Genomic DNA, 22,064 nt, shown 5'->3' with positions numbered 1-22,064 from the left:
GGCCCTGGCCTCCAGGCCTGACTGAGCCCCAAGCCTAGATCCACATTGGGAAGATAACGGACTCCCACGAGGTGTCCTCTCTCCCTCACACACGCACACACTCATGCACAAGTTCGCACACACATGTCCACTTGCACTCATCTCCCGCCACACACAGAAAGTGAGATACATTCTAGAGAAGGTGGGATAGGCTTGGTGGTGGGGCCCGGGGAAGATGTCCGTTCCCTTCATCACTGCAGGAGTCTCCTGTCCTAGGATGATGTGCTCCATGCCCGGCCTCTCCTGACCAAGCTGCTCCCTGACCCGATCTGCAGGAACCGAGTGAAGCTGCTTCCTGTCACCAGACCAGGCTCCGGTGATAACCTGTAGCTGTGGCTGGTAGAGGATCGGTCAGTGTATCTGGTTGCCTGGCGCATGGACAGGGTCAGAGGGACAGAGTCACGCTCAGGAATCCAGAGCTTCAAGGACATCACGGAAACGAGGAACAGCTGTGGGCCAGCAAGGGGGTATGCTGGGACAGGAAGAGGTGAGGAAGGCCACGGCCATGCAGACAGACAGGGGAGACTTCCCATGGTCTCAGCAGGGCACAGCATCACTGACACAGAGTCCATTCCCAGTGTGCCTGGGTGTCAGGGTCCTCACTCAGGCCTTCATCTGCTGGCCACCCAGGGGGGATTTGAGTCTTCATCGTGTAGGGTCTGGGTGTAGGATGACACAGGTTGTGTACTGTGGTATGGGAGGTGGGAAAACACCAGAAGATGGCACCAGAGAGCCTAGGGATGGGGTTGGAGGATACCAACCTGCAGGAGACCTCAGGACCAGCCCAGCACACTATGGGGAAGCAAGCAGGAGAGACCTCTGGACCAGCCCAGCACACTGAGGGGAAGCAGGAGAGACCTCAGGACTAGCCCAGCACACTGGGGGAAGCAGGAGAGCAGACCCCCAGGAACCAGCCAGCCCAGCACACTGGGGGGAAGCAGGAGAGACCCCAGGACCAGCCCAGCACACTGGGGGGAAGCAGGAGACCTCAGGACCAGCCCAGCACACTGGGGGGAAGCAGGAGAGACCTCAGGACCAGACCAGCCCGGTGTGGGGGAAGCAGGAGACCTCAGGACCAGCCCAGCACACTGGGGGGAAGCAGGAGAGACCTCAGGACCAGCCCAGCACACTGGGGGGAAGCAGGAGACCTCAGGACCAGCCCAGCCCGGTGGGGGGAAGCAGGAGAGACCTCAGGACCAGCCCAGCACACTGGGGGGAAGCAGGAGAGACCTCAGGACCAGCCCAGCACACTGGGGGCAGAAGCAGAGGATGTGTCCATTTCAACTGGAGCTTTCCTGACATGTAGGCTGACCAGTGGGGCTGCCCATCACAGTATAGGGCCTAGGTTGCCCTGAAAATGACCTGTCTGGTGTCACAGCACACTTATGAGCCATAGAGGCCATGGGGACAGTGACAAGGCAGGATGACTGAGTGACATCTGGTTTCTTGGTCCCTCGAGGGCAGCCCCCAGCTGTGGCTTCAGGACACAGGGCTTTTAGAGGTCCAGAACGTGGGGGCACTGCAGGCCCTTCCTCAACCTGTGACCGGCTGTATCTCTCTCCCAGCCTGCCAGGGTTGGGACCCAGGACACAGCCAGGGTGCTGTTTTCTCGGCCCACCCTACAGGGCAGCACTTCTCAGCCAGGTCACCATGGCTGACTCCTGAGCCCGTTCAGTGAGGGCATGTGGTCAGGAGCAGCCAGTGAAAACCCAGACGTGACATCCAGAAAGGCCCCCACTCCCCGCCAGTGCCGCCCACGGGCCAGGGCAGGCCCACTTCCAAAGCCAAAAGGAAGCGGAGTCCCAGTCCGCAGCTGTCTTTTGGCTACTCGGTCCACAGGCCCCAGAAGCCACACTGACGGCTCAATTTGGTGTCCCTTCCTGGGGAGTCCCCATGGGCAGCAGCAAAGACAGGCGGAGCCAGCCTGGCCCGCTTCCCCCACCTCAGGGTTCTGGACCTCGGGGTCTGAGACGATCCTGCCCTGCTGTGCCCGTCTCTGCGGGACCCCAGCTGTCCTGTACCGTCCTGGTGTGCTGTCAGAGACAGGGTGGAGGCTCCCCCGTCCCCACTGAGTCTGTGTGCCCTTCATGGGGAGGACACCTGTGCGTCCCATATCCAGGAACGAACCCCTGGCTGGGCACCCGTGGGGTTGAGCTGGCAGCCCAGCTCAGGACGGTTCACCGCCGGCGGTGGCTCTGCCTCAGCCTTGATGGACAGAGCGTTCACACAGCCACCTGGAGGCCTGATACCCAGCGTGGCGGCTGACGCCGGAGTCTGCCTTGTCTTCCTATCATCCCCACCCACCCTCAGGCCAGAAGTGGTTTCTAGGTGGGGTGGTGGCCATGCTGGGAACTGGTGACAACCGTCTGAGTCCGTCACCAAGGCCTCAGTGCTTGGCCCTGTGGGGAAGGAGGATGGGGGCGGAGTGCAGCTGGCCGGCCTGTGCTCCCAGGGACACCTCCCAAACACGTCCCCCCCCCAACACGTCCCCACCTACAAAAACTGCTGCTGCAAGGGTCCCCACCCCCTGCTCACCACACGGGAGTGGCAGAAAAGATTCTAGAAATCACAGAGAGGACACAAGAAATACACGACCAGGGAAACACGTCAATGCTCTGGGAGCTGAGTGTTCAAATCAGTCTTTCCAGAAACTTCTGTAGGGTTGGCACACTAGTAACACAGGACCCAAGTGCATATGCCAGCCACACTGCAGCCACCATGACACATGTGCATTCGATCACATTTATAAACAAAAACAATAGTAATTAAAAAAAAAAAAAAAAAAGCATACACGCGCATACACGCACAGAAACTTCCAGAAAGCGTCTGTCTGTAGCTGCCAGCAAGCTTCTGGTGTGTCAATGACATTTGATCTCCTGGACTCAGTACTGAAGGTGCAGGACCCACAGTTCAAAGTCAGCACACTTGGGGGCCTCTTGCTTCTAGCACATTCCTGCAGAGTCCTCTGGCAGGCTGTGGAGGCCTTGCTGGCGGGGTGGAGGCCGCAGCATCAGCGACAGCGCCGGCGCCGGTTCCTCTCCTCCAGGAGTTCATTGTCAAAGATTTCCTTCTCCCTTCAGGAAACGAGAGAGGGCCGTGAGACTCCAGGGACAAGAGGGCACCTGCAGCTGTACGACAGGCAGCTGGCGCAGCATGGCGCAGCTGGGCAGGGGCACTTATGCATCAAAGACAGAGAGGCCATGGAAAAGGAGGAGGGCGGCGGTGGTGGCGCACACGGTAGTCCCATCACTCAGGAGGCAGAGGCGCAAGGATCTCTGGTCTGCAGGACAGCCAGCATTACACAGATGAACCACTGTCTCAAACAAAACCCCACAACTTTCCCAGGTGAGCTTGGGATGAGCGCTCGGTGGAGCAGCCGCCCCACGTGTGACAAAGTCTCACATAGCCCAGGCTGGCCTTGAATTTACAGCGATCTTCCTTCCTGCCTCACTCTGCCTGTCCACACTCATTCTGAAGAATATTATTTCAGGAGCTCAGAAATGGCTCGTGCTTGGGACAGTTTGCTGATTTTGACAAGGCCCTAAGGTCAGGTCCCAGCACCCATGTGGTGGCTCACAAACATCCCACACTCCAGTCCCAGGGGGTCCAATGTCCTCTTCTGACATTCGCAGGCCCCAGGCACACACACATGCAGGCAGGGCACTCATTTTCATAAAACAGACACATCTAAAAAGAAAGAGGATTCTTTTGGGCATGACTGGGCATCAAGCACTTGCCTTGTAGGAGCAAAGACTTGAGTTCAACTCAAGAACTGCATCAGAAGACAAACTGCAGTGGCAGACCTCACTCACCAAGTGCGTGCACGCACGCACGCACGCACGCACACACGCACGCACGCAGGCACACTCATGACATGGAGACCTGAGGCCGACGTCAGGCGTCACCCTCCAGCCCCACCTTTGGTTGGAGACAGGGTCTCCCCTGGACCTGGTCCTTGCTAACTAGGCTGTCGGCCTTGAGTCCAGAATGTCCTCCTGTCTTCACTTTCCCAGGGCTGGAACTGTCGTACACACCACCACACTGACTGACTGAGACATCCTCTAGCCCGGGTAGCCCAGGCTAGCCTGGACCTCACAATGACGGGCTGAGAACGCTGGATAGTGCACTGGAACTGGGAACCGGATGCACCCTGCAGAGTCGCATGCAATGACAGGAACCACACACTTCCTGGGCTACTGGGGCACGGAGAGACCCTGTGCCAGCGGCCCACTGCCCGCCTGGGGATGCTGACATATCCTTAGGGGCCGTGGGCCCGACGTGCCAGGGCCTGGCTGTGGCTCTGGATGGAGACCCCACTGCAGTCCTCTGCCTGTCACTGGCCGCCCCGCCTGGCTCCCACTGAGGTCTGGCAGCATGCCCAGAGGTGGATTAGAGGCTCTGGGGCCCCACATCTCAGGAGTGCTGCAGGCCGACAGGAGAGGCATCTTTATCCCCCCGCACCGCTGACGGCCACGTTGCCTCTTAATCTAGCTCTGTGCCCGCCACCAGCCGCACCGGAGCGGGCGGGCGGGGCCGAGCCCACACCGCCCCACACGAGGAGATTACAGGGGTCTCGGGCAGCACACGCGACCGCAGAGGCGGCTGTTGCCCAGCCCCAGGGGCCTGGCTTGCATCCAGCCCGGCTCAGAGAACAGGCTGCAGACCCGGGCCTTGGTCCAGCCCGTCCGCGGACACGGATCGCACCACGCCTCCTCGCGGAGGAGCTGAGCAGCCGTGTCGCTTGGAGACCTGGCAGCATCGGGGGCCTACCTACCGGTAGCTAAGTGTCGGGCCACGGATGTACTTCTGCTCGGCTGTCTTGTAGTCCACTGACTCCACTGCAGAAATGGCGCAGATGATTGCCTGGGGAGAGATGGAGGGCTGTGGCCCAGTGGGCAGAGAGCTGGCCTGGAGCGGAGCTGGCCAGCAGCATACATCAAGTGCGATGATACTTCATCCAGCCCAGGGCAGGAGGATCATTAAGTTCAAGGGCAGCCTGGACATAAGACCTTGTCTGAATGTGTAACAGTTCTGACAGGAACTTAGGGAACTGCCATTAGTTTAGGTAGTCACACTGTGGTTTTGATAAAATATATCCCTGTTGTTTGAAACTGTTTCTGCTGGGCAGGGTGGTGCGGCCTTTAACCCCAGCACTCGGGAGGCAGAGGCAGGTGATCTCTAGGAGTTCAAGTCCAGCCTGGGCTACAGAATGAGATCCAGGACAGCCAGGGCTACACAGAGAAACCCTGTCTGGAAAAACCAAAAAAAAAAAAAAAGAAAGAAAGAAATGGTCTCTAGAGGCGTCTGCAGTTGGGAAGGGGCATCCCAGGCCTCCAGCGCGCGTGCTCAGGAGCATCTGCACTGCCTGCTCCTCAGGACCCCGCCTGGGACTGTCACACCTGACCCTAGCTGCTAAGCCTGGAGACAGTCAAAAGCACCCAGTTCTAAGTCACACGTTGAAGTACTTACAGGGAACTCCAGGGGTCAGGTGTGGAGGTCAGACTGTCACCCAACTACTTGGAGGCTGAGGTAGGATGATTGCCCCCAGTTTGAGGCCGGCCTGAGCTACGCAGCTAGCACACAGCTCCACCATGTTTTCCTTTCTAACTGAAGGGGACATGTCCTAGCTGCAGCAGTAAGACAGTGGGAACCATAGCAAGCAAGCATGGGGGTCCGCCCGGGGGCGTGGGGGGGTGGGGGTGGGGCGGCTGGGCCTGGGGCACCCACCTCGGGCAGCAGCACGTCCAGGATGAAGCGGATGCGGTCCCCGCCGCCACGGGCGGGCACCTCGCCGTCCATGTCTCGGCAGATGTCCTGCAGGTACTCCACCACCTCGTCCAGCTGCGCCTCGTCCTCCAGGTACGTCTCCACGCACGTCACGTACTGGCCGGAGGTCAGGAACGTCTTCAGCCAGCGGGAGGGCCTGCGGCTGCACAGGACGGCCCGCAGGTGGCTCTCCGCACCCCTGGCCTTCACGATGTACTCCACCAGCTTCTGGTTGGCTCGGTCCCGCGCGGCCCTGGAGCGGTCGGGCAGCACCTTCCTGCATGGCCGCCACTGGCCTGGCCGGCTGTCCCCTACAGGCTCCTCAGGGTCCCCCTTGCCCAGCTGAGGAAACCGGGTCCCCAGGACGTCCTGTTGGATGGACTTGCGCACGGGGTAGCCTGTGAGGGGAACACACCTTGGGGGCTTGTGTCCCCTCCCTCTCCAGAGCGCTTGTGCCCATGAGGAGAAGCCTCATCCTGGGGACCATCGAGTGTGCCAGCTAAATGCCCCAGGGTGAAGACAGTATTCCTCAGACCCCCTCGCCCGGCCCAGAGCCGTCCCCTCGACAGGGACGCAGGGCAGGAGGCAGCCGAGGTCACAGAGCTCTGCCCAGGGTGAGACTGGCATCCCGGTGCATGTACCGAGGCCAGCAGGAGACTCGCAAGGCTGGTCTCTCAAGGACCAGAGGCAGACCCCATGCGAAGAACACGGATACGTACTGATATCAGCAGCGTAGTATTCCAAGAAAGACCCAGCAAAGGAGCCGCAGCCTGGGGAGGGCACGAGAAAGGTCCCTGCTCAGACCTGCACCCTGCCAGCTCCTGGGGCTCGGGACTCTGAGGTCTGGGGTGCAGGTCTGTCCACTGCCCCAGGAAGGAGCTGCAGGGGTCAGTCACCACACAGAGGCGGTGCTGTGTGCAGGGCCCCGGCCTTCAGTCAGGAGGCTGCGCCTGCTCCCACCTCCCACACAAACAGTGGCGTCACAGATCAGCAGGGCCGAGACAGGATGCGGGACAGGGCCACATCCACCTCAGCTCCTCCATCCTGCCCTCAGGAGGTGCCGATGGTGTGGCACCCCACACACCACACTCCCTGGGGTACAGCCCACATACCCAGCCGCACACGGTAGTCGGTGATAAGCGAGACACACCAGCCGATGGCCTGGGCAAAGTCCTCCTTGGCTCTGTCCTACAAAACCCAACAACAGGCACCGGTGGCTGTGGCAGCTCCCAGGCCGGGCCCTGGTGTCCTGGGCTCCAGGCGTAGGTCGGGGCTGTGTGGCCCAGGCTCTCCTCCACTCACTGTGGCCTGGCCCTCTCAGGGAGTGTGACAGCCAAGTCCCTTCAGGTGAAGCAGCCAGCAAGCCACCGGACTGACCTTCTTAGTCTTTTTTAGACAGCTCATGTAGTCCAGGCCTTGTATGTAACCAAGGCTGGCCCTTGAACTCCTAATCCTCCTGCCTCAGCTGCCAGCCAGCACCGCACACCTGACATGTGGATGTGGGTCACCCTCCAACTTCCCCAGTCACCTTGGGGATGCCATATCCCACACCTAGATTTGTGCACATGTTCACATGTGTGGAGGCCAGAGATGGATGCTGGGTGCCACCCAGCACTCTGAACCGGGAGCTTGCCTGACTGCTAGACGGGCTGCTCACTGAGCCCCAAGGACTGTCTGTCTGTCTGTCTCCTCTCCCACGCACCACCATGCTTCCCCTTCAAGCGGGTTCTGGGGACCGCTCAGGTCCTCACACTGGTACACGGCACCAAATGGATGCTGGTGTTGAGACACCGGCCTGGTGTGCATCTACAGCAAGTGAGACCCATCGCCGTCTCAGTGCCCACGCCTCCCATGGTCCCAGGGGGCCACTCAGAGGGACGACCATAACGGCCACGCTCAGGAGTCGTGACACCCGACTGCTCAGGGCAGAGCGTCCTCCCACACCCGCACTTTGTCTTTGAGGAGAACAGGTCTTCCTGGCCAGAGACAAAGCTCATTCAGGAAGGCAAGTTCAAATCCCCAGGACACAGAAAACCAGCATGACCCCGCACTGCTAGGGTGAGACACGATGGAGACAGAGTCCAGAGAGCCCGGGGGACACAGCACAGCAGAAAACAAGGGGCAAGACCGACACCCAGGCTGCCCTCCACCTCCACAGGTGCCTCAGCACACGTACACCCTCACAACCCTGCACAAGTGCGCACACACATACACACACAAATACACAGAACAAAGGTGACAATACCAACACAATGGCATGCGTGCACACATGTGCACGCACACGCACACACACACACACACACGAATGCACATGTGCGCACACACACAGAACAAAGGTGACAATACCAACACAATGGCACGTGTGCACACATGTGCATGCACACGCACACACACACGCACGAATGCACATGTGCGCACACACAGAACAAAGGTGACAATACCAACACAATGGCACACGTGCACACATGTGCACGCACACACACACACACGCACGAATGCACATGTGCGCACACACATACACAGAACAAAGGTGACAATACCAACACAATGGCACACGTGTATGCACGTGCACGCGCACACACACACACACACACACACACACACACACACACACACACAGGCCGCCACCTACCAGCAGTGCGTGCTTTTCCTTACAGTCAAAGTGCTTGAGCCTTCGAAGGGACACGGTGATTCTGGACGGAACAGAGGCAAAGGTCAGCAGGGCAGCCGCATCCCGGGGAGGCGCCCTCCTCCCAGACTTAACCTTGCTTTGGGCTGCAGCACCTCCATGGCACGGGCCCAGGTCCCACCCCACCCAGCCACCCTCGGGTGTACACAGGTGTCCAGGGTCACCCTCTGGAAGGTGCCTGAGGGCCTCGGGGACCACTGTGAGAGGCTGGCCTAGCAGAGGACCCACAGCCAAACTGGCCAGATCCAGTTCAATCAAGAACCGCATCATGCTGAGCCTCTTACGGGCCGGGGCGCCTGCTCTACCTGTCTAGCCAAGGCACCTGGTGGCCCTGCGGACACCAGACTGTGCCAGCCGCTCTAGTCAGGGCCACCACAGAGGTCTCCGCCCCTGCCCAGGCCCGCCAGAGTACTGACCCTCGGCCCTTGGGGTTCATGTCGCCCTCAATGAAGAGCACGCTGGCTTTCCTGTCTCTCCGCCGGACACTCTTGACCTGTGGACAAATCGGGATCGCACACCATGACGAGGGTGGAGGAGACGCTCCCCAGCCCCTCTGAGAGTCTCTGAGACTGGGCCTGGCCAGCCCGGGGCCGAGTGTGACCCAGGCTTCAGGTCCCCTGCTTCCTGGGGCTCTGTGGTATTATGAGGCAGAGTCCAGCAATCCTCCACTGGGTCTTGTTTTGAAATCTTTGTGCACACGTGCCGAGGTCCACGTGTGGAGGCCACAGACGACCCTGGCCGTCCACCCTTCCTGAGAAGGTCTCTCTCTGTCAGTGCGTGCACCAGATTAGCAGCCAGAGAGTCTCAAGCCCCCGTCTCTGCCTTCCATCCCCACGAAGGACGCAGGCGCACTGGAGTCTGCCTTTCGGTGCACTCCACGAGCTGGACTCGGGCCCTCACGCCGGTACAGCAGGCACTTACCACCAGGCTGTCCTACCCACCCACTTCGTTTCTTTAGGGTCTCATGTAAGCCAGGCAATGGTAGAGCACACCTTTAATCCCAGCACTCAGGAGGCAGAAGCAGGTGGATCTCTCTACACAGAGAAACCCTGTCTCAGAAAAATTAAGAAAAAGAAAAAAAAGAAGAGTCCCGCGTAGCCACCCTGGCCTTGAACTCCTCACGTGGCTGAGGTGAGCTCCGGGTGCTGGCATGACAGCCCGTTTCCCTGCCTCTGCCGCAGCACCCGGTCTCTGCTCTGGGTTGAGCGGAAGCTGTTCACAGAGGCTGGGCACCGGGCCGCCCAGAATCCACTGTGTGGACCTGACAAGGCCCCCCCCCGCCCCGCCCCCCCAGGGCCATGAGAAAGGGAGTGGCAAGCCGCTTCCCGAGCAGTACAGATGGTCCCCAAGATGCCAACCCTCAGGCCTAATCCTGTGCTGGGAGACTGTCACACCAGTAGCCCGTCAGCCCTGGGAACGGACAACTCTAAGAAAAGACGCGGCGGAAGTGTGAGGGTGCGGGACGGGGCTGAGCCAGGCCACCTGGAGTCCCTCAGCAGCTGCTCCCACACGGGCCAGCTATCCCTGGGCAAGCCACTCGGATTCCAGCTGCTTTCAGCTCAGGCACTCTGTCTGTCTGTCTGTCTCTGCCTCTCTCCTCCGTCCCTCTTTTGGGACAGGGTCTTGAACTTGACACTCTTTTGCCTTCATTTCCCAAGTGCTGGGATGACAGGATCACTCACAGCCAGCATTCCAGAATTAAAAACCCACACCATCTGATAGAAATTTAACCGGGGCTCGACAGCACCTGTCTAGAGCTAGAATGTTCCAGGTCCTGGCTTCCACTCTTAAAGAAACAGAACCAGGCGGTGGCGGCGCACGCCTTTGATCCCAGCACTCAGGAGGCGGAGGCAGAGCCAGGAGGATCTCTGTGAGTTCGAGGCCAGCCTGGGCTACAGAGTGAGTTCCAGGACAGCCAGGGCTACACAGAGAAACCCTGTCTCGAAGACCAAAACCAAAAGATTCCCAAAACAAGACATAAACCCATAAAATAAGCTAAGTGTGAGGACAGAATCCGTGACAGGGGAGTGAGGGGCGGGCACAAAGGAGGGGAGAGGGTGGGAGAGCCCCGACCTGGAGAAGTCCCCACAGGACGGACGGCCGCAGCTCCAGTGCACGGATGTACCTGGGCTGCCCCTGGCAGAGCTCAGCGGCCACACAACAGACCCTGGGTGGGACTCAGACACCTTTCTATTATTCTTTTGTTTTGTTTTTGAGACAGGTCTCATGTGTCCCAGGCTGGTCTCCAACATTCTTATGTGGCTAGACCATGATCTTTGATCCTCCTGCCTCAGCCTTCTGTGTACAGGGATTACCAGGCACGCGCCATCATGCCCAAGGCATCATCGGACCTAAATTCAGGGGTCTCCAGTGGAGGAGACTTGAAGCACCCATTCCCAAAGCTCAGCAGAGCACACTGCTCACACAGGCTTCCCTGAGGTGACGTGGCGGGAATCTCACTTAGAATGTCATGTTAAGTGGCCTTCATCAAATGACCCGGCCCGTCATGTCCAAGTCATCAGCACCTGAGCCTCCCAGCATTAACAGAGCCGGCAAACTACAATGCCTGAGCAGGGGGAAACGGGAGCCGAGGTGAGCGGCCTGGCAGATAGGTAACTTACCACAGCCGGCCAGAACGGGTATTTTTGGTATTTAAGCCAGACCAGCATTCCGACTTCAAATGATCGTGGTTCTAGGATTAAAAGGAGGGAGAGAAGGACTGAGTCAAAGGCACCTCAACAAGTACAGTGTAGACAGAAAAGAGAAAAACCCAATCCATCATGGCATACCAGGAAACCCAGACAGTTCGGGCGGACACAGGGCTCAGAGACAGAGTCTGAGCACCCGTTAGGGGCCATGAGGCCCTGACTGTGTCCCCAGTGACAAACGTCCTGTGGCAGGAGATGGAGCCAGCAGCAGGATGGATGAGCTCTATCCCAGACCTCCACCTCTAAGGCTAACATCCTTCCCAAAGCAGACATTTAGGTGACGGCGTCCATGCCGGGCGTGGTTCATGCTGGGCGCTCTGCACCAAAATGTGGATTATATAACCACGCGGCTCACAGAATAAATTGTCCTCCCAGGAACACTAAGGTCAAGGAATCTGAGAAACTGAGGTCACAAATACAGAAAACACAATATTTTCAGAGGAGGAAAAGTCACTCTTTGCTGTGGTTTGAGACAGGGGTCTACATACACCAGGCTGCCCTGGAACTTGCTCTGTAGCCCAGGCTGGCCTCTGCCTCCCAGGTGCTGGGGTGACAGGTGTGCACAGTGCCTGCTCTATGAGGCTGCTGAGGGTGGACCCAAAACCAGGCTTTGCCGGTATCACACAAGCGTTCCACCACTGGAGCCCTGGCTTTATTACTAACTTCTTCTTTTTTTTTTTTTTTTTTTTTTTGGTTTTTGAGACAGGGTTTCCCTGTGTAGCCCTCGCTGTCCTGGATCTCGCTCTGTAGACCAGGCTGGCCTCAAACTCACAAAGATCTGCCTGCCTCTGCCTCCCGAGTGCTGGGATTGAAGGCGAGCGCCGCCGCCGCCTGGCCCGTTACTAACTTCTACAGCAGGATTTTATTGTGGAGCCCAAGCTGACCTTCAACCTGCAGGGATCCCTCCGCCTCCACCTGGCTCTCTGCGTACACCGTAACGTTTTCTATTTGCCAAGAACCCCAGGATGAGGGACTGGAATAGACAGAGCTTTAGCATCAGGAAAACTGGCAGGAAGTGGAGGGGATGCCGCCATGCTTCCCACCACGGAACCCGAAGGCTGTGAAGGCTCTCCTGGGCCAGGAGGAACCAGGGGTGGTGGTGACAAGCTCCGAGGAGGGGACAGCCCAGCCAGGAGAGACCCTGGCTGGGAACTGGTGAGTGTCAGGAGTTGGTCTGGTGGGTTAAGGAAGCCATCAGCTCAAGCCTGCCACCCACAGACACGCAGCTAAGGCCCCTGCAGCCAGGACGCCCTCACCTTCAGAACCGACCCGAACCACAAAGAGCTGAGGGCGCAGCTCACACCAGCACCCAGGCCCTTCTAACACTCTTGGTTCTCAGCGGGAGCTCCGCCCACTCGGAAGGAACAGGAGGTGAGAGGGGGGACCTGGTCGGCCTTCACTAAGACCCCAGTGTTCCGCAGCTGCCCCCAGCCTGCCCTGCGTCATCTGGGGCAGCATCCCAGCGTGCACCTGGCTCAGGAGAGGCCCTGGGTTCCTCAGTGGCTGAGCCACGCCTGGGCACTCAGGCACCCTAACCCCCACGTCCTTCTCGGCTGCACCCCGTCCCTGCAGCATTTTAGGGAGGACCTGCACTTCCCCAGACAGAGGCGGGCTCCTGTGCCACGCAAAGGCGGTTCTGCCCACTGAGAGCAGAAGGGCCCACACCTTTCCTCCATGCCCCGAAAGGGCAGGCCAGGGCTGGCCAGCTCCTGAGCTCTCCGCCTCCTCCCAAAGCACCATCTGAGGCTCTGGGCAGGTCTGGGGCCAGTCACCCTAAAAACTGAAATGTCAGGGATGGAGGCGCACACCTGTCATCCCAGCATTCTCGAAGCAGAGGCAGGGGTCTCTGAATTACAAGGCCAGCCTGGTCTACACAGCACGTTCCAGGCTAGTTAGAGGCACACCGTGAGACCTAAAAACAAAATCAAACCACCACCAACGCCAAACAATGCAAGGACTTCACGGAGTGCCGCGCAGGGTGGGACCTCACCCACCGCTCTCTCAAATGTGGCACTCTCTTACCGTGATACAGAAGGATCCGGGGCGGCTCTTCCTCTTCCTCCTCCTCCTCCTCCAGCAGGGGGTGGATGGACTTGAACCCTGTGGACTCTTCCGAGGACACAAGATCTGCCGAGACAGGGGGACACCACTTGATGGCCACCTCTCACCCTGCCAAGGGCTAGGGACAAAGGATCGTCTATGACAAAGACTGAGCTGCACACAATTCAACAAGGGTGCACCCTGTGGTCAGATCTGTGTTTGCGTTTCTTGAACATTTTCTACACGTCCTTGTGTTTATGCATGCATGTTGTATGTGTCTGTGCATGTGTGTCTGTGCATGCTTACGCGAGGTCTGTGTGTGCATACATGTGTCTAAGCATGTGTGTGTGAATGTGTTTGTGCATGCGTGTGCATGCATATGTGTGCACTCTAGCACACACATGGAGGTCAGAACCACTCTGTGGAATTAGTTCTCTCTTCCACCCTGTGGGTTCCTGAGATCAAACTCAGGTCACTAAGCTTGATGGCAAGGGTCTTCACCCGCTGAGCCACCTCGCTGGCCCCTCCATTCTGTTCAAATTCTGGTGCTAGGGATGAACAAAGGGTCTCACGCTTGCCAGGCGAGTGCTCTAGCTCTGAGCTCCAGCCTCAAGTACATCTTAAAAAAATAAAATAAACAGGAAGAGAAGCAGAGAGCGGCCCTCACTCAGTGACAGGAAGTGCGGGAACTCCAGGTGGCTGACATGTGGATACAGAGAATGGGCCCCCCAGAACCAAAAGGTGACTGCGGCAAGGTGAGACATGGTGGGGGGCCAGGCAGAGGATGGCTCTGGGAAGGACCCCACTGTGCCCCACGACCACCAGACCACACGCCTGATTTCTGATCTCCCTGCCAGAGCTCAGTGGGTCAAGACAGGTTTACAGAGCCCAGCCCCTGGCTGCAGCCACCCACAGGTTTCGGAATGACCTCTGGATGGCTCCTGACACTAGGCCTCCTAATCCCCTCAGCGGGGCCCCTCACTCACTGGGCTGTGCTTTTGACACTCAACAAGCAAGAGCGACACAGAAGTGCTTTTCGGGGGTCACTGACTGCTACCCCAGCTCTGCCTGAGCCCCCACGCAAACACAAAGACAGAGGCATCTGCGAGAAGAGCAGGTCACTGCGCCTTAGGGGACAGCAGGCGTCCCTGCCCGTGGTTACCTTCCTCTGGTTTCTCACTGTCACCAGCACTGCGCAGCGCCATGGCCTCCCCAGACCAGCTCCCAGGGGAGGGCGCTGCCCCCCCAGTTCCAGTCCCCCGCTGCCTGGCGGGTGGGTTCTGGCCTCCATCCAAGCGTGGCCTCTTTGTGGTGCGGCCTCGGCCTCTCTCGGAGGCCGGGAGCAGCTGGCTGCTGCCTGATGGCACATGCTGGTCACAGCCTCTGACCCCGGCACAGGGGTCCTCTCCCCAGGTTTGGGAGAGTAGCCCAGGCGAAGCCAGGGCCGCAGGGCTGCTTGCCGGTCCCTCGCTGCCCGAAAGATTCTCCCCCTTGGAAAGGCGAGACTCTGTTCTGCGGCGCCGGGGAGGTTTCTCTCCCAAATTCCTCTGCCTTTTATTGGTTGTCTCCTCCTGTCCACGGTCCAGTGGTGACCCAGAACCGTCCTGAGACCCGTCTCCAGCGGGGGAAGGCGACGCTGCCCTCGGGGTTGCATTCTCTGGGAGGTCTGCCTTGGGGTCCTCTTCAGACGCACACGACCCCGCCAGGCTTTGTGGTGCGCATTCCCACCTCCCCTTGGGTGTGCGCCGAGCAGCCACATCTTCGCTGTCTTCACCACAAAAAGACGGAGAGGGAGCGCTGGGGACCCAAGAGGCCGCATCTGCGTCTGCCTTCTCGTTCTGGGACGGAGAGGTCTCATCTTCCGTCACATGGCTTTCAGGACTCAAGCTGGTCCTCTCATTCAAGATATCCAGGGCCACTCGCAGGGAGCGACGATAGGCCAGCTCCTCCAGGGGGGTAGCTGGCACGTCATTCTGAGAGGCTGTGGGGACAGAGACGGCACAGTGAGGCCTTGCTCGGTGCCTGGGGTTCACACTGCAGCATGCAGCAGCAGCAGTGACCTCACCAACGCCCAGCACCCCCTCTACAGAGCCACAGGCAGGCCCGGCACTACTCTGCTATGTGTACCCCCAAAAAGAGGACAAAGCCAAGATATGGCTATACATTCACTCTGGGCTATGCCTGAAGACCAGCACACACCCAGGATGAGCTCAGCCTGACTGGATAACCACGAACTCCCGCCAAGTTCCGAAACAACACTGTGTATAAACATGTCCGAGTGCCTTGCACTGTTTATTTGAATGGGATGTTGGGGACAGCTTCCCACTCGCCGGGATAACTGCCTCCGTCTGCCAGACCCGTACTTGATGCCTGCACTGGGGACATCCCTGTTCTCTAAGCAAGGTGGTCAGCACAGCTGCCCTCAACAGCTGTGGGCTCCGGGAGACGGAGCCCTGGCTTCAGCTGCCCTGGGCCGGTCTCTGCTGGGTGCTGAGTGCCGCCACCCAGGACCCCTGCCAAGTGTGCCGGTACCAGGTCTGGAATAGGGTGCAGAAGTCCAGCTCGGGCACAAGAGGAGGGGTGCAGAGTGCTGAACCGAGGCCCTGCACACACAGAGGAGGAGCCCCACCACACACGCAGCCAGACGCACCTCATCGACAGGACCTGCAGGTGACAGGGAGGTGGCGGCGGCATGAAAGCTGACCGCTCTGTCCTTGCTCCCCTGGGCTTTTTATGTATGTATGTATGCATACATGTCTGTCTGTCGTATGTATGTATGCATACATGTCTGTCTGTCGTATGTCATGTACGTACGTGTATGTCTGTCTGGAGGTTCTATGTGCATGTGTGTTGCTGTATGCTATACATGCATGTTTGTGTCTCCCTGTGTATCATGTATGCACGTCTGTCTGTGTTATGTATTGTGTTTTTTTTTTTGAGTTGTCTTGTTTTTTTGTGTTTTTTTTTTTTTTTTTTTTTTTTTTTTTTTTTTTTGTTTTTTTTTTTTTTTTGTTATCATGTATGCACGTCTGTCTGTGTTATGTATGCATGTGTGTGTCTCCCTGTGTATCATGCATGCACGTCTGTCTTGTGTTATGTATGCATGGGTGTGTGTCTCCCTGTGTATCATGTATGCACATCTGTCTTGTGTTATGTATGCATGGGTGTATGTCTCTATGTATGTTATGTATGCAGGTGTCTGTTATACATTCATGTGTGTGTGTGTCTGTCGTAGATGCATGTGCCTCTGTCTCAATGTCTGTCTGTATGTTACGTGTGCATGCAGTGGTTACAAAGACTAAATGCAAGGCTTCATGTGAGCAGGGCTCCTACCACGGAGCTCTAGCCCCGCCCAGCACTCACCTCTGCAGAGGCTGATGCTGCAGCAGGCTGGCCTGGGACCTGCCACCCCACTACCTTCCTAGTCCTTCTGACTCTGAGCTTCAAGGCCATTTCCATCCCCAGAGAACGGCCTCTGGGCTCAGGGACAGTGGCTCTTTGCTCCTGTGGGGACAGGCGTCCTCTCCTGTCCTCCTTGGCCACCACAAGGCTATCTTTAAGATGGCTCTTGCTATCTGGTAGGTCTGGTTTTGGCGAGAGGTCGTGAAGCTATTGGTATGTGGAGGACCCCAGCTGGAACCTGTGATCCCAGCCCTAGAAAGGCTGAGGCAGGAGGACTGCCACCACTTCCAGGCCTGCCTGGGCTGCAGTAGGAGACTGTACCTCAAAAACTAAGAAACAAAACCCACAGAAGCAGGGGCTGCAGCTTGGTGCTGTTCCGTAGGCCAGCTCTACCCAAACAAAAGCCACAGACGTAAGCAACTAGAGCCGACGCTGGTGTGGGCTCGGGAAACAGGTGCCGAGTTGGGAGTAAATTCCCAATCTGCACAAGGCCCTGGGTTCTGTCCCCAGCACACATGAATGCATCATCACAGCACTGGGGACTGGAGCCGGGAGGATCGGGAGTTCAAGGTCAGCCTCTGCTCTACAGTGATTTCAAGACCAACCTGGGCTACATAAGACCCTGTCTCAAAGGGGAAGGAAAAAACAAAGGCAAGCGTCCATTTTCCCCTCTGTGAGGCTCCCTGTGATGAAGGGCGTGGCCGCTGTGGCACAGCAGCTTGGTGGCTGGCGGGAGCCCTTACCCAGGAAGGCCGCGATGTTCTCAATGTGCGACTTCTGCAGCTTCTCCACGGCCGAGCTCTTCACCTGGATCCTGCGGCGGGCACAAAGAGCGGTTAGTGCCGCCAGTCTGCAAACCTGACCGTCCAGATGTCCTGCTCAACCTTCCTCCGCTCACACTAAAGTCACACTGAAGGAGGGACAGGGAGGCACACACTGCCGGAGGTGACAGGCACAGCCCGCCAGGGCGGATATGGCTTTTCTCTCTCTTTTTTTCCCCTCCCAATTTTCCCCCGCTTTTAAGAAAGAAAAGGTCGGCTGGAGTTAAGAGTAAAAATAAATTCAAATTGGGACTTTCATGAGGCAAATCTGACTTTCAACTGCACAAATAACTCCTTTGTTAGGTTTTCCGAGTAGCGGCTAATGTCACCGAGAGCTGTTTACAACCCAGCAGGCGCGTTTTAGTTTAAAAGGACGCGCTTTCCTTTTAAACTCAAGTATTCAATTACCTTCCCTGCCGCAGGGAGAGCACGAGCTGGGGACTCTCCAGTGGTGGCGGCTCTGAAGATGGTACAAGGAGGAGCGGGCTGGGGGACCCGGGAGACGGGCGGCCCGTGGACTCTTCAGAAGGGAGGACGGGGACAGGGAACCGTACGCAGGCCCACACCCACATCGTCCTTGCAGATGACCCATGAAGGGTCACCAGGTGCAGGACAACAGAGTCCTGCCCCCCATCTGCCTTTCTGGCGTGGAAAAATGTTTCCTTGGTGGCGCAGTGGACCAGGCAGAGCTGGAGCAGAACCGAGTCACACTGGCCCTCGGTGGGAGGGAGGCCACAGCACGGCTCCCGGGGGAAACTTTCTATTTATTCGCCCTTGAGACCCTCTCCCTGCAGATCTCTGGGCCTCATGTAAGACCTTCAACTTGAAATGGGTGTCAAATAAAACCCGTCGTCCTCTCGACAAGGCTGTTAGTGTGGAAAGATGAATAAATCCAGCAGAAGCAAGCTTCTCTTCTTTTTGTGAGAACCATTTTAGAAGCCCCAGACAGAAGGGGAGGGAGCATTTAAAAAAACAAAAAACAAAAAAAACCCATACACTTAACTTTTCCTTTAGCGAGAGTATTTGAACATCTAGAAATAATTCTTTTTTTCTCTTATTTTTCGCTGAAGTCTCAGTTCTGGCCAAAACCTATGTGTAAAAAAAGAAAAAAAAATCTCGTTATGGCAACGTGCAGGAACAGGCATGTGGCAAGCCCTTCATAAGGTAACAGCCATGGGACTGAACAGGCTCCTGTTTGAGCTCCTCTGATTCAGGCAGAGAAACTGAGGCACTTGAGCCCATGGCCACCCAAGGTTAGGGCACAGATCAGCACTTCCTGCTAAATTGCTAGAAAGCACCCTAAACACCACAGTTATCCCTGTCTGGGGCGCCTCGCTAGACACTTCCTGTAGTCACAGCCTTCCATGCCTTTCTTTTTATAGCTGACTCTGGTTATTTTTATTTATTTTTTCTTTTCCTTAGTGTGAAAAACAATCAACGACAATTCTGGATATAGAGGCTCCTAAGTGGCAGACCAAAACCCGGTGGAGTGGAGGGAACCCCGGGACGCATGCCAGCAGATCCGGGCGCCAAGCTTTCACTCGAGGGAGCAGAGCCTGATAAAGACCTAACTGTCACCAAAAGTCATTTCTAACTCCACAAATGAAGAGAAAAGAGCCGTCACCTTCGCAGGCCACAGCCGCTTCTCCCACTGGCAGAGAACATACTTGGCGTCCGTCATGACTGGGAGCTGTGGCAAGAGGTGGCTCTGCTCGCGTGCAGCTCTCCTCCCGGTGACGCCGCCGCCGGAGGTGCCCTGCAACAGAACGCGCGTGACGGTTTAGAAAGGCGTTCCCTTGCATTCGGTGACATTCGCACGGACGGGAGCTTCAAGGGCGACGCCAGCCTCACACAGCCTCAGGAGACAGGGACCCTGGCCCTCAGTCAGTGCAGGGTCCCGGGACGGGGGAATGGGCGCAGTTTCCCGTAAGTAAAACTCAACAGACCCCTCCTCAAGGTCGCACCCAGGGCACCCACAGCAGCAGCGGGCGCTCCAGTCAAAGCTCACACCCCCCAGCCTTAGGCCTGAAGGGTGAGGGCAGCGCGCGCACACACGCACACACACACACACACACACACACACGCCTGCCCCGTTCCCTGGAAGGACAGGGACAGATGCAGGCCTTCATGACATGACACCCCTGGCAGAGCCGGCCAGGCCTGTGGACAGAAATGGAAAGATGGGGGAGGGGGACCCGAGCAGCAGGAAGGACACCAGGGACAAGGAGACGGACAGAAACCAGGGTTCATGTAGTACAAGTGTTCACAGAGGGGGTACGGGCGGCAGAGTTGGGGGGCTGACGGCTAATACAGGGCTTCCAGCAAGGATGGGATTTCAGGAGGCAAATAAAGACTCCTAAGCAGGTATGGGAATTCAGATAACAAAAGATGGGGCTCAGGTAGCAGAGGGCAGCAAATGCGGGCTTCACAGCAAGGGAGGGGTCAGGCAGCAGAGACAGGTCTGCAGCGGGGGCCAGGTCTCACAGAAGGGGCGCAGTGCAGGAAGCGACCACACCAGGGACTGAGACTCAGGCTGTGGAAACCGGAGTTCAACGGGAAATAGGGGTCTGCAGCAGCGACGAGAGGTCAAGCGAGATGAGAGGTCAGGGGACAGGGGGCGCAGGCGCAAAGCCTGGGACTCGGACACGACACTCCGGGTTCACAAGACGGATAAGGCTCGAGCAGGACATTCTGGGTGTGGACTGCAGAGAGGGGGTCCAAAAGGAAGGAACGGGGGTTCGGGCTGCAGAGTTCTCAGCAAGGACACAGGTTCAGGCTGCAGAGATGGGTACCAAGCAGGAAATTCGCGGTTCAGGCTGCAGGGGGGGGAGGGTCAAGTAAGAAATGTTGGGTTCATACTGCAGAGCGGGGAGAATTGGGTTAATTTGAGGCTTCCAGCAGGAAATTTGGGATCTCAGCGGGGACACGGGTCTAGGCTGCAAAGAGGGGGAGATTAGGCAGAAAACTCTGGGATTCGGGCTGCAGAAGAGGGCTATCAGGCCGGAAATACGGGGTTCAGGGTGGAGACAGGCCGAAAACACGGGGCTCTCGGGGGGACGGGGTCTCAGACTACAGAGAAGGGGGGCCCAGGGAAGAAAACACAGGGTTCGCAGCAGGAAACTGGAGGTTCTCGGCACCCGCGGGGCTCGGCCGCACATGGGCCCTGCGCAGAGCCGGACGCGGCCCAGCCGCCGCCCTTCCCCAGGCTCTCCGCCTGCGCCCCGCCCGGCCCTCCCAAGGCCGCAGCGGGCTCACCCACCCCCAGCCCGCCCGACGCGGAGTCCGAGCCTGAGCGACCAGGCCGCGGCGGTCCCAGCGGCGGAAGCCCGCCCGCCAACCGCCGCCGCAAGACCGCGCGCTCACCGCCTCCGCCGCCGCGCAGATCCCCGCGGGCCGGGGGCGGGGCCTGCCTCGCCGCGGCGCCAGGCCCCGCCACGCCCCCGCCCAATAGGAGGCGCGTACCTGCGCCGCGGCCCCGCCCCGGGCGCCCGCGGCCCCGCCCCCAGCCCGCCGGCCCCGCCCCCAACCGCCTCTCCGCCTGTCCCCCGGGCCCGAGGCAGGGTAAACCTGGCGGCCCGCGCCGAGTCCCACCCACCCCCGCTGCTGCCCAATGAGAGGCTCGAGCTTACGTTCGGGCCCCGCCCACTGACGACGCGGCCCGTAGGCCACGCCCCCGGGCTGCGGGCCACGCCCCGGGCTGCGGGCCACGCCCCCCGCTTCACCCCAGCCTGTGGTCGAGTCTGAGCCGTAGAGCGGGAAGGTTCCTTTTCCTGTGGGCCGCCCTGGGTAGACGGAGGAGGGGGTAGGAAAGAGGAAGGCCGCGCCAGCTCGTTTGCATGCCGCCTCTGACAGAACCTGGTACCTTCCAGGTGACCCAGTTCCCAGCCCAGAAAGCAGGAGTGAGTGGAAACAGGATGTGCGGTGGCCCCTGTGTCCTCAAGCCGAGCCGGTGGCTGGGGCAGGGGCTGCTGCATCCAGGACCTCCATGGACTGTTCTAGACCTGGGAGCTTCCAGTTTGCCCGCCTGTCACAGCGAGGCACTGATGCCGCAGTTATTGGTATAGTGAGATATATATTCGGCTTTTCCAGACAGGGTTTCCCTGTGCAGTCCTGGCTGTCCTGGATCTCACTTGGTAGCCCAGGCTGGCCTGGAACTCACAGAGATCCGCCTGGCTGTGCCTCCCGAGGGCTGGGACTAAAGGCGCGTGCCACCATCGCCCAGCCACACTCAAGTTCTTAACTACGTTCTCTGCCTGTCCCCACGGCTGCCCACCTGTCTCTTACCTGAAGGTCAGGTCCAGCCTCTCCAGGCAGTCTCCCTGGGGAGACTCCAGCTGCCGCAGGTCGAGGTGGCGTCTCTCTGGTGTCTCCTGAAGATGTGTAGAGCAGCATGGCTCTTGGCCTCTGCTTATATACTGACCTGAGCCTGGTTATCGCGAATGAGCGGCGTCCCTGGGCCTGGTTATCAGGCCCTGCCTTGGTGTAGTGGGGTTCTAACTACTAAGAAAACTAAGCTGTTTTTCTTTATCTAAAACACATTTTTTCACTGTTCTCATCACAGGTGGAGAATGGCTTTGTTGGCCACAGAGGAGAGATGGT

General features: G+C 58.4%; 1 protein-coding gene across 3 annotated transcripts; it reads right to left on the bottom strand.

Moving 5' to 3' along the window:
- Window positions 1-2,640: 2,640 nt before the first annotated feature.
- Window positions 2,641-21,764, bottom strand: Pwwp3a (PWWP domain containing 3A, DNA repair factor). 3 transcript variants are annotated; one of them, XM_028858549.2, is made up of 14 exons: window positions 20,829-20,876; window positions 19,090-19,221; window positions 18,469-18,554; window positions 17,388-17,458; window positions 14,405-15,223; window positions 13,225-13,329; window positions 11,116-11,186; window positions 8,911-8,987; window positions 8,438-8,498; window positions 6,918-6,993; window positions 6,525-6,575; window positions 5,767-6,203; window positions 4,814-4,902; window positions 2,641-3,113 (listed from the first exon to the last, which is right to left on the bottom strand). In XM_028858549.2, exons 2-14 carry the CDS (start codon window positions 19,144-19,146, stop codon window positions 3,050-3,052), a joined length of 2,064 nt encoding a protein of 687 aa, XP_028714382.1. In that variant the 5' UTR covers window positions 19,147-19,221; window positions 20,829-20,876; the 3' UTR covers window positions 2,641-3,049. The 3 variants fall into 3 exon arrangements, 2 of the variants coding, with proteins under 2 accessions (XP_028714382.1, XP_037053727.1); XM_037197832.1 differs by lacking the exon at window positions 20,829-20,876 and adding an exon at window positions 20,725-20,810; XR_005089689.1 differs by lacking the exons at window positions 2,641-3,113; window positions 20,829-20,876 and adding an exon at window positions 21,750-21,764 and having other exon boundaries at window positions 4,862-4,902; window positions 5,767-6,058.
- Window positions 21,765-22,064: the final 300 nt, after the last annotated feature.

The sequence above is a fragment of the Peromyscus leucopus genome, chromosome 22, assembly GCF_004664715.2.
Source record: "Peromyscus leucopus breed LL Stock chromosome 22, UCI_PerLeu_2.1, whole genome shotgun sequence".
Classification (NCBI taxonomy): Eukaryota; Metazoa; Chordata; class Mammalia; order Rodentia; family Cricetidae; genus Peromyscus; species Peromyscus leucopus.
This window is presented reverse-complemented; position numbering and strand designations above follow the sequence as displayed.